General features: G+C 37.3%; 1 protein-coding gene across 4 annotated transcripts in view; it reads right to left on the bottom strand.

Moving 5' to 3' along the window:
- DPY19L3 (dpy-19 like C-mannosyltransferase 3) overlaps window positions 1-14337 on the bottom strand; it is a 37307-nt gene extending 22970 nt beyond the window's left edge. For 3 of the 4 annotated variants that reach the window (XR_008465845.1, XM_054197566.1, XM_054197569.1), the window contains exons 1-9: window positions 14123-14337; window positions 12600-12742; window positions 11018-11151; window positions 6150-6240; window positions 5170-5291; window positions 4823-4968; window positions 3020-3143; window positions 2107-2241; window positions 310-441 (exon numbers count right to left, since the gene is read on the bottom strand). Coding sequence is in view for 3 of the 4 variants with exons in the window: in XM_054197566.1 (XP_054053541.1) it covers window positions 310-441; window positions 2107-2241; window positions 3020-3143; window positions 4823-4968; window positions 5170-5291; window positions 6150-6240; window positions 11018-11151; window positions 12600-12702 (987 nt within the window). In the remaining variant the exon portion in view is untranslated. Of the gene's footprint in view, window positions 1-309; window positions 442-2106; window positions 2242-3019; window positions 3144-4822; window positions 4987-5169; window positions 5292-6132; window positions 6241-11017; window positions 11152-12599; window positions 12743-14122 lie in introns of all 4 variants that reach the window. The other variant, XM_054197567.1, reaches the window with a different exon arrangement.
- Window positions 14338-17719: the final 3382 nt, after the last annotated feature.

Here is a 17719-nt window from a genome sequence, read left to right as displayed (position 1 = left end):
CCATAAATCCAAAACAAGTCCAGCTGAAACAGGTGTAAAGTCCGTTTATACAATTCTTTTGCAGGATCCAAACTGCAGCTTGCACAATCATAAATGTTAATAGCAATCACAGAATTATGGTGTCTGATGTGCTTGGTTATGCTGTAGTAGGTGTAATTGAATTCATTATTTGATCATGCAATGTTTTTGTTGCTTTATGCTATAGTAATTCCTCTAATTAGTATTAGTAATTTAAGATTATAATGCATATAAATTACCCATTTATCTATATATATCACACTCTAACCACAAAAATATTTTGGTACCTACCTGGATTGTTCTTGCTATCAAGACAGAAGCATTAAAACTTAAAAGTAATGATCCAAGAATCATAGAATTAAAAAACTGTAGGACACACACTAGCAGCAATCCAGAAATCTGAATGATATAGAGCCATGTAACCTGTAACAATAATGAGATTTTTATGCCTATAAAACTTCAGTCACAGCTGTTTTTCTTTGAATATGTTTTAGTATTTATTTAAACATCAATTATTTTTACAAAAAATATATCGTCTTGTACTACATCATTACGCTTTGAGCCATTACTATATCCTTTCTATATTTACATCCTGAACTAGTTAGGTTAATATTTTATACCTAAGGAAGCCTGATGCTATATCAAAGTAGATGAGTTAAGCAATTGCACAGTGAGGAAAATATTAAATACTTAATATTTGGAAGATGTTTTGTATTTTCTTTCATCGAAGAACTGTTTCTGTAGCCTCTCTAACGTCTTTATGACTAAAGAGTCATGTCTCAGTGCAGTTCAGCCATCAAACATTAGCTGATTTCTCTGAATTTTTAATAATAGTTTAGTATTTTTTGAGCTACACTACACTGTTATGAATGTTGAGCTGAATGCAGACACTAACAACCAGCTGATTTTCTGATACAGTGGTACCAGAACATAAATTCTACCTGACACAAAGATTCTGATTGCACAGCAGTGGTGTAAATCAGTACCAAATGGCCCAACAAACTCCAACAGTTTTAAGTAGCACTTTTGGAAAATTAACATGGAATAAGAGTGGTGCAGTAAGTCCATTTTAGTATAATTCAGGATGAAGCTGGTAATTTGCCAGCTTTTAAGGTAGCTGATTAGTCACATTAATTGCTACCTGCAGCCTACATTTGCAGATATAATTAAGAGTTTAGAAACTGTTAAATAAACCACATTTATTTTGATATGCAGCCACCATACTAATTTTCAGTCAAATTAATACAATCACTAATATTCAAGTCTGCTTCAAATTTAAAATGAAATTAACACTCTTCATCCTACTGCAACCTTCCTTAGAGCTAGAACCTTTTTCAACTAGTGTAAGCTTTACAAGGGCTAAAATAATCTCAGTAGAATTTCACAGTGACATTACATTCAAAGACAATGTTTTCATCTTCTATAGTATATTTCTGTTTCCTAAGATTGACTGTAAGTGATTCGTTATCTTCTTAGTAACACTTTTTTTCACTTTTTGGCTCATTCAGTTCAGTGACGACGTTGTTATTTTGTGGTGAATTTCAGTGTACGAAAGATAACTGCTTCTCTGGTCTATCATCTTCCCTCTCTTTGTGGTACAGTGCTTACACCTAACCTTCAAACAGGGATGCACAATAATTGAGGCAAAATTCATATATTCATATGTTATGACTTCATCTTAGGCAAAGATTTCTTGTGCTACTTTTTTTTTTATTTTTTCTGGCCACATCCAGAGGACATGCTTAAGCTGTGGTGTTAGGTCAACTGTTACGATGGCGTTTAAAAGCAATCTCTTAACAGTGCCAAAACATAGCTGTGTCTAAACAAAAGCAGAGCAAAATTAAACAACAAAAGTGAATTACATAAAGTGAAATAGTATCAGCTGAAAAAAAAAGCAGAAACAGTGGTGTTTTGATTATTCATTTTTACACTTGGGTTATATACACCCTCATTACTTCAAAGCACAAAGCAGCACAGTGTATAATGTTTTGCTTTAAGCATCCAGGCCACCGGTTAGTAAAATACCTCCAAAATTGTTAGCTTTATGGTAGAAAAAAAAAGTTTGGTTACTTCCAAACATGATCTTACCTTTGCTGTGGGAAGCATGTCAAAGCAGTCCAGTATGAATAATGCCAATGCTTGTATTAGCATCATAAACTGATTAAATTGCCAAGTCAGGCTAAAGAGAAACGTTGCTATGAATATAGCCATAAGGGTCAATCTCTGGAAGGAGGCAAAGTAGTTTTATATTTTTATAGTTTCCTTCATAAAAAACCAACCAAAACCCACCAAAAAAACCCCAACAAAACCCACCAAAACCACCTTAATTTCTTTTTATTTTAAATCCATTTTTAAAACATTAATATGAGTTTTCTACCTGCAATAACTGCTTGGAGGATAATGAACATTTTTTTTGAGAGTTACACATTTGTAGTTATGTCTGTATTTTGCCATTGTAATAGCACTTGCAAGAAAATGGTGAGATCTCAAATAGTTTCAGCCCATAGATTAACATGCAATATGCGTTTTACTACGCTATAAACAGCAGTTATTTGAACAAACTGAGGAGTAATGACTTAAGAACCGTTTGTCAAAGAAATTGTATCACCAATTTGCTTTCATTCTTGCAGATCAGGACAACCTCCTTGTATCTCTAAAATAAATGAAATCAAAAGAAAATCTTTAATCCTTGTGATTTACAAGCTTTTCTCCTGCCCATTTTGTGTTAGTCTCTTATGTTTTCTCAAATACACAGTACTGTTGTCTTGTACTCTTAAGAGCTTTCTTGTTTTTTTTCAGTGCTGAGCACATGTATTCCTTTGTATTTCAACTACATTTAAATTAACAGAAGGCTCATCTGAATAGTGTTTTCAACGTTATAAGTGATTTGTGTGTGTGTATATCCACTGCTATAAATGCTTATTAAGTATTTTGTCCTAAGTCTTATAGGCAGTTTTCTGGTAACTAACTTTACTACGTCATACTTATTAGAAATACTCACTTCTTGAACAGGCTGTAAATGAGTTCTGAGTAGGTATGTGATGGCTGCTATCTGAACAGCAAAGAATGGTAGTGCCCAGTTCTCTCGTAAAGGAATGGTGAATTCTACTCTTGTAGTATCTATTCTGTACAAAACAAAGGGCATTTCATAAATCTAAAACAACTAAAACACCAACTTGTTGACAGAGAGATTGCAATGAGAGGCATCTTTGTGGTATTTGAACTACTTATTGATAAAAAAGGAGGCTCTATGCTCCAGTGCCTTTAATACACCTGCCTCTGAAAAAATATCATTATGAAGGTTCTGCAAGTCATCCATTGTTTTGGTAACTCAAATGTTGTACTTAAGCTTCACCTACTGTGAAAAAACTTCTCCTATGGATTAAATCTTACTTATGAAGCACAGCTTGGATAATTTAAAAATGAACGAACAAACACCCAAACAAAATCACTCCCAAAATCCAGCACGTGGTTTTCACACCACAAGTAATTTCACTTCATGTTTTGATTTGCAAAAAGCACATATAAGAATAAATAGGTATCAGTTTCTTCACTGCGATCCCAGTGAATTGGATTTGAATACTGCCAAACTGATAAGGAATTTCTGGCCATTTTTTGAATGTTTTAACATAAAAATTATGTGACAGAAGTTAGTAAAAGTTCCTCAAAGGGCAGTCATTTACAAAACCTGAACTAAAAGTTAAAACCAAAAAATAATTCCCTTTTTTCTTGTGTAGAGAAAATGCTTGCTAAAAAGGAAAGTAAACAATACATCAGAGATGCTTAGGTGGATGAGAAAAACCTTCCAAAATGGAATTATTCAGTAGCCTCAGATGTACTTCATCTGAACAAAAGTCTTTACCCAAATCAATTCCATGTACTTATTCTATTTGCATAAAAGATAAAAAGCTCCCATTGTTCATGAATTATTAGAAAGATGGATAAAACAAATCTGTTCCAAATATTCTGTAAATGGAAAAGATGACCTCATGTAATATACATGTGAACTACTGCACATCACATGTATTTTTTAATTACTTTCATCTTAGGAGAAAGAAACGTTTTACCACCATATACCTATAATTATTCCTTAATGGACATGCTTGCAGATAAACTTCTTTACAGCTGCTGATTAACATATCAAACAGTTTTGATATAACTGACACTGTACTTTTATTTTCCTGATTAAGTTACAGATAACAGCCTGTGTCGCCAGTCTTAGCTCCATGCCAGCAGCTTACTGCTGGCCTAAAGCCAGTTCTTTAATTTTTCTCTCCAAATTGAGAATTCTTCAAGTGATAAAGCACTAGAACAGCTCAATTACTATCTTTTTTTCTCTGAGTCTTAGTGCAGCAGATGTCTACAGGAATAAGGGAACAGAGAAGCTGAACTTCTGATGATCTTAGGTTGTTGAGGTTGGGTGCTGGGCAGAGAGACCTGAAGGGCATATATGCAGGCGTCTTTAACATCTAAGGGATCCTAGGCTGGAGAAGCCAGGGTACATCATCTGGAGATACAGACAGACCTGAAAGATGTAGTCCACTTCCAGAGACCAATTTAAGCCAAAATTTTCTACTTAAACTTCTTGAAACTTTAAAATCCTAGCCTGCAATGTCAGCTCATTTCTGATTATTTTCTAATTATTTTGTATTATTTAAATATTTTTCTCCATTTTCTGGTTAATCAGGAGAGAGGCCTTACGGTTTCGTTTTTTTGTTGAATTAATCATGCATTTGAAGGTTTAATGCCTTACCTTTGACATGAGGTACAATTTTAGAAAGATAGCATGTTTAATCTCACTTACCTGTTTGTAACATACCAGCAAGCTGCCAACAACCCTGAAAGCCATGTTCCACTAAGAAGCCAGCTTGTTACATACAGAGCAATGACATAAACTGCCTGAAGTCCAAACAAAGTGTAGATATAAAAATAAACGGGCTCTAGGTATTGCTGTAAAACATAAGAATACTGATGTTGACATAAAACACTCATGGGGGGGATTATACTTAATATGAATTAGGTTTTGCTTTTACAAATTAAAAAGGTATCAGGAATATTTCTAATTAGAAAAATAACTAAAAAGGGGAGCTGTGATTCACTGCGCAATCTTCATAATGCACTTACAATCTAAAGCCATAAATAAATGCCTACCTGAATTGGAAGAATCCTATACAGAATGCTGAGAAACACCTCCTGGTAAACATTCATTCTTTCAAGTATGTTAATTGTCCTCACAGATTCAGTTTTATTGTCATATACTAAACCATGTAAACCTTAACGATAAAGAGAAATTGAAATAGGAGATTGTCATTTTCCCCCTCCATCTTCATTTGAACAGTGAATAAATTTTTCAAAGGTATTTTAGGATCTCTCATCAAAAACTGCAAACTTTGAGTCAAGGATTCAGATCACGTTACCGCTGAATCAACATGACCTTCTGAGGTCTTCAGTTTCCCTGCTTCGAATGTGGCTCAGAGTGCTAATTCAAGTACTATATATTTAGTAATGTATAAAACATTTATTTTTTTACACTTACATTCCTAGTATAGAATCTGTGGTACATACTGGATCTTGAGAACCATTCTTGTCACTACTATGAACACAGGTGATGTTAATATTGGCAAATGTGTAGTATAAGCAAAATTGCTAGGGAGCAACAGTTAAATATCTAGAAAACATGAGACTGTCATAGAAAACCCCAACATCGTGTATGACTTCCTTGGAAGCTGTTCATCGTGTCACTTACTGTCCAGGTATACAGCAAAAAAAAATTGCCCCTTCCCACAAAAAGCTCATAATTCAAATTAAACGAGAAGAATAGAATGAAAGTAAGATACTAAATAAACCAGTAAGGCCGAAACCTTAAAAAATATGAAAGTTTTCCCTCAAAGTGATTGCCTTCATCAGAATGTGAAGGTGTGGCACAGAAACCAAGGTATCACTGCGAAATTTACTATGTCCATAACTTGGGGGCTCCCTGGCGAATGAACAGAATAGATCTGTCTCCAGTACAATTGTTACACCATCTTTCACAGTTATGGTATTCCCTGTTCTCAACTATATTTGAAAAAATATTAAAAATAATTTCAGCTGGCAACACAAAGTAAAACTTACTTTACAGTTTACAATACCTTGCTGGATGGAAGCAGCCTGAATCATCTGTTTGTAGTAGGAATAATAAAGTCCACATTCTGTTCTGAATGAAATTTCTCTTTCGACTTCCTGCAAGTGAAAGTTCAATAGTAAATTCTCTTTCCATTTGCTTTTCACTATCACATGAAGCTCCCTTCAACTCAAATTCTTGCTGCACCAGGGAAATTAACCTATACAGTGGCTTGAGTCTTTGGGTTTGTGCATTCTATGCAACTTACTTAGTTCAAATAAAGGTAAAACACACGGACAAATTAGGTTGCAAAGCAAACGCTGAGGTGTCAATGCCTCTGTTAACTGGGGAAATGTATATGCCTTTTGCGATTCTGATAACGTTTTGGATCTTTTACTATTTTTTGTAACATTCAATGTTTAGATAGGTGCAGTGGCCAACATCTGGACTTTAAAACTGCATATGCTTGTTCCATGCATTTAACCTTTTCCTCCAGATGCAGATATCCCACAGTGTTCCATGGCTTTGCCACCTTAAGGCTCGATTACTTTAGTGTGCCATACTCTGGACTGCACCATAACGGCACTCTGAGATTTCAGCTGGTAGGGTATGCTGCTGCCCACTTGTTAACGCTGTTTCTTGCAGGAAGGCAACTGTTCATCACTCTCATACTTAAACTGCAGGTTAAAGCGATTGTTTACTTGTTTTTAGTTGTAGGTGAAGTTATTATTTTTAATTTTAAAATGTTCAAATGATTTAAACCAGGTGCACTCCAAACTATGCCTCTTTCTTAGCTGATATTGCAGCAGGTGGGGCCTCTCCTAGAGAGAAGTGCTCTCAGTACAGGATCTCTGCTTTGGAATACACCTCCTTTTGTTAACTCATTAGTTGTGAAGACCAAATGAAATTTAACAAAATCAGAGGCTTCGGCGACCACATTTAAACAAAGTAAGACTGCATGAACAACCAATCTGAAGAGAAATAATAGGCACCTTATACAAAATTGTTTTATTATTAGTGATCCTTTTAGTCATTTATATAAAAACATCCCAGCAAATATCTCTGATAAGCAGTGAGTTAGAAAAAGTTTATATCCAGATTTGAAACCCCATATAATTCTTGTATGTGCTGTACGCAAGTCATTAAGAAATCTAAGTGATATTTCTGAAGATAATCTTATTAATTCAGTTTTCTTTATAAAAGAACATTACTGAAATAACAGAATGTTACTGTTTTCTGAGATTTTTAGGAATGCCATTCTGGTTAATGCAACCTTGCATAGAATCCCAAGACTTTCATCTTTCTTAGATGAAGAGTCCAGCTCTTTTGCTGGGACAGAATCAATACTATTTCAGAGCTAACATAAAGCTAGATAAAAAAAAAATGTTCCTCCCTCCTTTACTGCCCAGTATAGAATCTTATCTCAAAACATGTGTTTTATTGAAGTCAACTGTTAACTAAAGTGATATTAGTTCTGGTCTGAGAAAAATCAACAGATAAAAACGCATCTGATTCAATGTAAGTTCACAATTAAACTCTCCAGCTGCTCTACAACATACAAATCATTATAATACCAGCAGAAGAAACTGACGCTGGCACTAAGTACTAAAAGTCACACACTTAGCAAAATGAGAATGCTGGATTTTGAACGAGCTTTAGTTTCAAATTCATCACTACTGAAAAGTTTTCTAATACCAAAAACTGGCTGATTCTAAGTGCTTATAAAAAAAAAAAGAAGAGAAGAAATGTTAACATTTGGAATTTATTAAGGGGGAGAGAGTAGTCACAGAGGGGGATCTAATTAGCAAAAATGCATTCAAACATGATTAATTTGTAATCCTGGCACCAGCTGTATTCAACCAAATGCTATACTTTATGAGACAAACACTAGTGAGTTTTACATCTGTTTCATGCTAAGATAACATCTGTTTTATTCACTCACAATACTTTTCCAGTTCCACAGCAATTTATACTTTTCCTAGTATTCCATGTCAATAAAAACAGACAGACTTATGGGTAAGCATTATAAGAGCACATGTTTATCTTTCTGTATATTCAGTTTGTGAGTGTTTAACAAAGAAGTTACTGCTGCTACAAGGAGAAAAAACACTGTCCTGTAGGATATATACAGAGTTGCATATGATTTCAATTTATGCAGTTGTATCCTTATAATATTAAGGATTCAAAATAAAATACAAAAGACTACTTCTCACAAGGGCAGTACAAAAGTCTAGAGCTTACATTCCTCAAACTCTTTATCTAACTTATTCGGAATACTGAGCAAGCAAAGAAAGTCTGAGTTGAGTTTTTCTATAAATAAAGAGCGTAAGCAAAGTTCCAATTACTTTTCTTTTTTTTTGACAAAGCTAAAGCACAATTTGTGTAATTGAAAATATTTTTCAGTTGTTCAATCAGAAAGATCTGAAAATCAACTCAACCATACAACTGGAAACTCAATAGACACAGCTGCTGTCAATGTTCCTGGTTGCGAATTATGCCTTCAGCAAAGGTATTTAATCCTTGTACATGTTCTCTTGGCTGGTTAACCTCACGCTCACCTGTTAGAATGGCAGGGTTCCTACTCAGATCAGACTTTTGATACAGAGTAAAAGTACCCATAACCACTCAACAGGTACTTCTTTGGAAAAGTACCATGAAAGTACTGGAGTGCCCTCCTCTTTATGACTTATGTGTTCACTTTGTAGAGTTCTCATTAGCTGTCTACCTGTTCCCCCATTTTCTTTCATCCTTCTTTTATATTCAAAATGTAAAAAGGGAAAATAGAAGCACTTCAGAGAAGGAGTCCCAGGATTCTTGTCCTGCATGTCTGAAAGTTTTAAAATTTGATATTTTTATTCTTGACTTTTTGCAAGCAGCAATTGTATTAAAGACAAACTCAATACTAAGTCTAAATGCTTAGCCAGAAGGGACAAAGAATAAATGAGAGCTCTGAAGTTTACCTCTTTGTGTTACAGTACTAATTTCCTATGTGGCCTTGGCTTACTCCTGTTCAAAGTTTCTTCAGAGTTTGCATTTGAACAAGCCTTACCACAGCTGACGGGAAAGGTGACGCAATTCTCCTTCCCCATAGCAGTCACTAAACTGCCATTGAAATTACTGAAAATAGACTAGCCATTCTATATGCGTAGTGCCAGAAAGTTTTCAGAAAACCGAAAAAGCATTTTTGGATAAGAAATCTATTTTGGCTTTCATCATCATAAACAGAAATGTTTGCTGTTTTCAAGTATATGAGAAGAGATTCAAACTTTTTTCTTCAAAATTGTTTGATCAAGATAAGGGATTATAACCACCTGCAACCCCTGCTTGAAGCGTACACAAACACAGCTTCTAACTATGTAACTTGGTGTTCCGTATTCTCATTTTTTTTGTTGCTGTTGGAATAATAATAAAAAAAAGAGAACATCAATCATGTACCTCTTTCATAGCATAAACCATTCTTTGAGATCTCCATTTTCAGTTTTTAAGAAAACAATTTTACATCTTTCTCCAATAACCATGGCAAATTTATAATAGCAGCCATATTTATTAGACATAACAACGAGAGTCACACGTACTGCAGCAGCTGAAATCAATGCACTGTTGAAAACCATATTCAAAATGGAACAAAACAGTGCAACAAGCACAGAACGGTTATTCTAGTTGGGTGAACCATTGCTGGAAGGCACAGAGATTTATTTCCATTTTGATATCTAATGGCATTCTAGTGTACTTAAAATGAAAACAATTATCAAATAAAATAAGCATTTCATCCATTGGGAGGCAACTTAATTGCAACTATAGACTTGCTTCTCTCAGTGAACTTTGTGTCCCTCTGTATCAGTTCAACAGTGAAAATGCTGTATGCGTTATGTTCATACATTGCCACAAGTCCATGCCTGTTTGTACTTCAAAATATACAGTACCTGTGAAATTAATCAATACTTGCTTTTGGAAGGAAAAGACAAACCTAAGGTGTACCTTCAATATACATACAATCTATCTATACATTCAAAGGCAGATGAGAATGAGTACAAAACAGTATTATATGTATATTACAATGGCAATTGTTTCAGTAAGTAAGTGCCAACTATTTTTATTACAGGAGTATGTGTGTTTCTGTGACAGAAAAAGTGTGTAGTATAGGAAAGATACTGCAATGCAAGTATTCCAATTAAATATACATATTCTTTGAATAACGTAATACATAGACCTAACAGTGACTTTTAAGCATCTAAAAGGAAAATGAGTCACCTGTTTCTTCCCTCTGGTTAAATTTAGATATATGTACAGCTGCATTATTTTCCCATGCAATGATTCTAGGAAAAAACTAGTCAGTCCTGGATCTTGGGAATGGTTGGTTCTACATTGGTGAATGTCTGAAATACGTTTTGAGGTTTGCAGATTTAGGATAACATTATATAAAATTAGTATTGAATAGTAAGAGACTGTGCCTAACCTGTATTACAATATCACAGTATAAATACAATTAAAGAACCGTGTGCCAGGATTTTGCGTATTGTTTAACTGTTTTTCATTTGGTTATGTATTGCTTTGGATAAAAGGAAGATGATTATAGAGCAACACATAGTAGAAATAGTTGAAATTATATTCTAGATAATGATCAATGGTTGGAAGAACCATAGCTACAACTCATGCACGAGCTGGGTAGCAATGTTTTTAGAGAAAAACTGGGGAAAGGTATTTATAAAAATGATAAAGGATTTAAAAAGTGGTGGGAAGGGAAACGCAGCTTTTTGTAAATTAAATTTTTAAAAATGAAATATTCTATATTTTTGAGCAAGTTACAAGACAAATACATAAATAAATGAAATTTCAACTAACACTCATATTAATGCTCTATAAAGCACTAAGAAAACTATGAAAATGACTTGTTACCTTAATATTGGAAAACCACAGGTCATTTTCATGCAGTGTAGCAACATAAACAGAAGTAAGAAGTCCAAGAGAGATGGCAACAATTCCACCAACAATTACTGAAAGTACGTTCCACAGCTTTCCACCTGTATGATCTTGGAAGAAAAATATTTCACTCTGTAATTGTGAAGCACATAATCCAACTCATTTATACATTGCCAGTGCTAGTACAGTTTACATTTTGTTGGTAACAGGACACTTGGTTTTAATAGGTCTTTATGGGTTTTTACTTTCTCATATAGCGAACTAAAGAGTATTTTATTTAAATGCAAAGTGAAATAAGGTGTGCCCTAATTAGCAAAATGTAGTTACAGTTTAAAAGCACCATGATCCTATACAAATCTAGATGAATACCATATCTAATTTGTAAATCTAAATGGAAATATCCTCCAGGCCAACTTTTTTAATTAAGGCAATGCAGGATGACTGTTAGATCACAAAATAAGAAATTAAAATCTTCTTCACACATATTAAAATGGCTGCCTGTTTTTTGGGGGTTTGCTTGTTTTTTGTAAAGAACACCATTGAAAATTCAGAAGTCTCACTGAATACCCACAAAGAGACTGAACAGCGGCCAAAGCAGTCTTCGATAATGGTGTCATGCTCTGAATTGCAGATGACCTCCTGCTGACAGAATAAGATTACAGATGGAATGCCAGGAAAGAAAGGTTGTGTTTCGGGTAGCTCAAGCAATTTATTGTACACTTATGTTCCTGGTTTTTTTAGTTTGTTTTTTTTTTTTAAATGTTGATATAAGGTTTCATATAAATCTCAGTGATCTGGAACTATAACTTTGAAATTGCTATTTTATCCAGTGTGGGACATCTACATAATGGGTACCAAATATACAATCAATTGAACTGAGGGCCGGGCTGGATGAGAACTATGATCACTTTCATGTTTTATATATAGCCTAAGTGTACTTGTGTGGAAACAACAATGTAACTTTCTTTTCATCTACCCAAATTGCATGTGTAGAAACATTTGGAATTTAGATCAAAACATCCCTTGAAATAGGTTAATTAAAAAAAAACCCAAACCTAACAAACTTTGCCAACTTTAAAGTTATAATTCCAAACAAAAATGTCAGAATTTCATTACTTAAACAGATCCTCCAATTAAGACACTTAATGTCTCTCTTTTAAATTTACCTAGCTAGTCTGTCCTATAGTAAAAAAGCAGATTTCATGTGCAATCTGCTTATACTTAAGTACAACTCATTGGAGGTCTTCAGCTCCTTTTATGTTACCAATGATTTGAACTGGGATTTGTTTAAGAACCTATGATGGCTACACGAAATCTGATAGCGTGTCACTGATACTAAATCAAAAAGAATTGTTCTCACCAATTTAAACTAGGATTTTAAAACAGTAATCTGCAGTAATCTGCATGCCCTCTGTCTCACGCAATTAATTTTGGTGATAGATATTCAAGCATGAAAATGTATTTGGTATATACCTAGTTCTAACCTGTGCATAGGATAGATATCAAAAGCTGAATGCTACTAAAAAGCCATAAAGTTACAATTCTTTTCATTACCCACCAGACAGAGTTTTCCCATCAGGCTTCACATTCTTCTCCTCTGAAGGCTGATCTTCAGCAGCTTCTGTGCCTTTTCCAACCCTTCTCTGTCTTACGGTTGTCATGATGTCAGTCACTTTAATTCATTATTCTTCAGTCTGACTCCTAAATGGACACATACAAGCAATGCATCTTCCTACCCAAACATTCACTTAATACTTGTATGAAATATCTGAAAACAGAATCATATTTTACTGTTGTCAGTGACTTTGACTTACAGAACTGTACTGTAGTTGAAGTGTACCTTACAAAAATGCAAGATTTTTAAAATTTATACAACTCGGTGCAAATGACTGTATACCGAACTTTGTCTCAAATTTGTAAAGACTTAAGTTCATTATTTTACATACTCTTGAACAGGTTTTCAGAACGATTCGTTATTTTGATTGGCCTCACCTTTGGCCCTTGACTCAAAATGCACACCAGGCTCCACTTTTTGAAAATGTGTAAGCCCTTCAAAGAAAAATCAGTCCTTTTAGGGTATTATAGTTGTTCACCTAAAATAGAAAGCCAGTTGTTTAAATCTTGGCTTTCAAGACATCCCGAGCATGGAGGCCATAACATGCAAAAATGATGCCAGAGAAAAGAAGAGCTGCCAGTCCTTCCCCTGTGAATTCCCAGGTGCTCTCTGCTCTGTGAGCATGGTCTGTATATAAAACTGCTTCAACCTGCCATTCTACATCTGAAAAAATCAATGGTGTCCCATCCTGAATGCAAAAATCTGCTACCATTCCCAGAGGGCAAATGCTGGTATTTGTGTTACCACTGGTGTAATTGACTGGTAATGGTAATACTCAAAGAAATACACCTCAACTGCACAACTTTGTTGTTTTAAAGCTTTTGCAGTGGATTAGCTTCACCTCTTTCCCTCATGCCTGGGAAAACACATGGGGGGAGCTATGTGAGCATGTATTCAAGTCGCTTATAAACAGGTGGTTTGTAGGAAATGTGATAATTAATTAATTCAGGCAAGATGGTCATCATAACGATGCTCCTTCCTTGCACTGCCAGTCTCAGTCAGCTTCTCTCGATGCCTTGGGCCGGAGGGAACGGTTTTGGCCTAGCGCACCCGGGGAAAACCTCGACAGGGCGCCGGGAGGAACATCCCGCCTCCACAGCTACCTGAGGTAAGGCCGGGGGCAGGACAGGCCCTGCGGATGGAGGCCGGGCCCGGGGGGCGCGATGGGGAGCCTGGGGCGAGGCCGTCGGTGGCGGTGAGAAGTCGGCCGAGGCCGCGCGAGTATGGCGAAAGGAGAAGCGGCTCCGGGGGCTGAGCAAGGGCGGGAAGCGGAGGCAGGAGGCCTGGGCCGGGCCTGGGGCCGCAGCTTCCCCGGCGGCTGGGGCGGTCCCCGCGGGGCGCGGGCAGCTCCATAGAGCGCCGCCCTTCCGCGGCCTGCCCGGCCCGGCGCGGCCCGCTCAGTGGCGGCTCTGCCGGCCGCCCGTCTCCTCCCCTTCCTCTCCGCGTCCCCCTGGGTGGGTCGGTACCTGCCGGAGCTCCGAGGGCCGCGGGCCGCTGCGGCGGGGCGGCTTCTCCTACGGGCGCTGGGTGCGCGGAACCGCCCGGGAGCGGGGGGGACGGGGACGAGGCGCGGCGCCTTTTGTTCGCCCCTGTCAGGCGGAGCGGAGGGGCTGCGGCAGCCGGGGGCTCGGCGGCGGGCAGGGGAGCGACGGTGGGCTGGCAGCAGCCGCCAGCGGAGGCGGAAGGCCCGGTCGGGGAGGAGCTGCCGGCTGTGGGGAGTGGGCGGGCGGAGGGCCGGGGCCGGGCGACGGCTGGGGCGGCACCTTTCTCGGCGGGAGCCTTCGGTTTTGCCCGGCTGCTTTGCCCGGCTCTGCGGAAAAAGAAGTACGGCGGGAAGAAGGTTGTGTGCGAAAGCTGAGGCGGGCAGAATCGCCCCCAGTCCCAAACTCGTCCCTCCCCATCCCAAAAGGGTTTTAATTAGTTTAAACGTGGCTGCCCAGGGCCGTCTGCCTCCTCCGGGCGGGAGCAGCCGGTGCTTCGGGTCGTGCTGGGCTTAAACGGGCGTGCAAGATTGTTTTCTAAAATAGTGACGTAAAACTTATTTTTAGTGGTGCCTTCCCACCCCCAGTAGATGTATTTCCAAGTATATGTGAAGTGATTTTTGAATTTAAATTGTAATCCTGATCAGTAGAAGTGTATTGTGTGTTCAGTTTGTTGTAAGCTCCGTTCTATTTCTTGATCATGCAAGGGGGGAAAGACCTTTATCTCTAGCAGAAAGGTAACGGCAGCACCAGACTCTCTTCTACCTAACAAGTACGACCGACCCTTAAAATAATTCTTTGTTGTTAATTTTATTTGTAGTGTCCTTAAAGACAGTTACTCTAGGAAAAGAAATCCCCCATTAAAGTCTTTACCAGCATGCGGACTCCTATTACAGAAAGCAGGTTTCCCAATAATCCATCCAAATTCTGTAGAACAGGCAGGGATAGAGTTCACTTCTTCAGGGCAATATTCAGTTGATTTTCCATCACCATTTTACAGTCCAGCAATACTTAGGTGTTTTTTTATTTTTCATTCCACAACCTTGGTTCATTGCTCAAAATACCAACTCTGACAAAAAGGGGCATGAAATTCATAGAAATCATGCTCAGAGCTGCCAAGCAAACTGTGTAACTAGTAATCATCCTGGTAATTCAGAGCTTTGAAGCCACTGGCATTAGAAATTGGGAAACTTTTCAGTATCGGTCTTTGCGCATTTATTATAAGTATTTTTTAGAACAAACAGAATGATTTTCCTCTTCTTCTGATTAATCTCTCCAGTTAAAAATTTCTACTGTAAGTCAATTCACAACAAACTGACTAGCCATACTTATTTTTTTGAGCAACAAGGCAGGTGGTACATTTGTGGGGAATGCTTAAACTGAGAACATGGAAAATGAAGAATTATAGGCTATGCAATGGGTATTAGATTTACCTTACTCTTACCACTAATAGCATCACTGCTACATGATACATGTCGGGTCTTTGTTAAAATAAACATATGGTACACAGATCATACAAATGATTTTACAGTGTAAATAAAGGAAAAAATCTTGAGTGTGTGTATGTTTTTTTGTGTAAAGGAGGTCAGATAATGTACTTAATTTTCTGAGAAAAGGAGTGCTGTGGAAGGTGTTTCCTACAATGGAAATTCTGTTTATCCACTACCTGTAAAGAGGCCAATGCAAGTAAAACTTACACAGAACAAAAAGTTGCAGAAACGGCTAGAAAATACAATAATTGAAGAGCTTATGCAGTAAATTTGGGACCACTAAAAGCCTGTTCTTGGTAGAATTGAAACTTGGGTAGAATCATAGATTCTTCATGCTTGGAAAGGACCTTTGAGATCATCGAGTCCAACCATACACACACAAAAAACCCCTACAATCTCTGCCACTAGAGCACGCCCTGAAGTGCCAAATCTGGACATTTCTTAAACACCTCCAGGGATGGTGACTCAACCACCTCCCTGGGCAGGCTGTCCCAGTGCCTGACCACTCTTTCAGTAAAGTAATTCCTCCTAATATCTAATCTAAACCTCCCCTGCCACAACTTCAGACCATTTCCTTTGGTCCTGTCATTATTCACCTGGGAGAAGAGGCCAACACCCACCTCTCTCCAGCCTCCTTTCAGGTAGTTGTAGAGGGCAGGGAGGTCTCCCCTCAGCCTCCTCTTCTCCAAGCTGAACATGCCCAGCTCCCTCAGCCTCTCCTCATATGAATTGCTCTCCAGACCCCTCACCCGCTTGAACTAAATGACAGGCTGTGTAGTGTGGTACTGGGAAGAGGGGAAGTCACAGTTGTCTTAATTCTACTGTGTTTTATGACATTGCGTATATCTAATATATTTGTATGTGATAACAAAGTTACTATGGTCAGTTGAAAAGGCTTTCCATTTTGTGGAAATAATTGTGGATTACCTGAAGTATAAATTCCACTGACATTCCTTAACTACTGACACAATCTACGCTGTAAAGTAGTGTTACTTGAACTGAAAACAGTTTGTGTACTAGAAAAGCATTAGACAGCCTTATGCAGTGTTGAGTGTGTCTAAGAGTAAATGTTGCCTTGAAGTCATTTTAGAATAACTAATCAGCTATAGCCATAATTTTGAAATATTAATGCTTATTCATTTTCAAATAGTGGCAGATTAGAGTAAGGAAAATAAAAAAAAAATACTTCCCCCCCAATTCTATGTAATATTTTAACAAATCGTATTTCCTCTTGCACTATGTGTTTGGGTGCAGCACTAGAAAAAAATGGAGTGAGAAAAAACCTTCTGCCCTGATCCTCTGTCTGGAAGTACTTGGAACAGGTGAATCTGATGCTGTTTTGGCTAGTATGTGAGGGACGACACCTGAAATACATTAATACCTGGAAAGTACCACATTACAGCATTCTTTACTGCCTCTTCTTGCCAGGCATTAGAGTAATGTTAGTGTAAAAAGCAAAAATCCTATGTTGTGAAGGAGCTACACCCAAGAGATTATTCAACATAGTCTCACTGAAAAACTGCGTTAGTTAGGCAACACGTCGGTTGACAATGAGATGTAATGTTTTTAAGTTATGAGTATACAGAAAAACTAAGGAACTTCTAGACTGATATTAATCTCTGAAAACTGTATTATAAAATTAAAATACATCAAACTGTAACAAGCAATCAGTATTACTGTATTAGTATTATAATACTGTAACTCTGGCTTTATACTTGCCAAAGCAAAGGGTATTATTTATCAATATTCTTGTTGCTCGTTGTGTTCCAACCAGATCATATGGTAGCAAAGTCTTAATATTAGTACCGTTACCCATAATTCCAACAAATGTTAGTCAAACATCTACAAACCATTGTGTACAGGAAATAGTTGAATGAAACTTTAAATTCAATTTCTTCATACTATTTACATTTGTGTTTTCTCTTGGATTGTCACATGCAATACTGTAGAAAGAGCTACTGTGAACTAGAAACACAGGAGGACTCGAGTTCTGCCTAAGTAAATGTTGATTCTAAACCTGCCATCTTTTTAGTTGCTGTTCAGCAGCCATGTTATGTGCTGCAAGCATGTCAAATTTCTAGGTTATCTCTTT

Source organism: Rissa tridactyla, chromosome 4, assembly GCF_028500815.1.
Source record: "Rissa tridactyla isolate bRisTri1 chromosome 4, bRisTri1.patW.cur.20221130, whole genome shotgun sequence".
In the NCBI taxonomy this organism is placed as follows: domain Eukaryota; kingdom Metazoa; phylum Chordata; class Aves; order Charadriiformes; family Laridae; genus Rissa; species Rissa tridactyla.
This window is presented reverse-complemented; position numbering and strand designations above follow the sequence as displayed.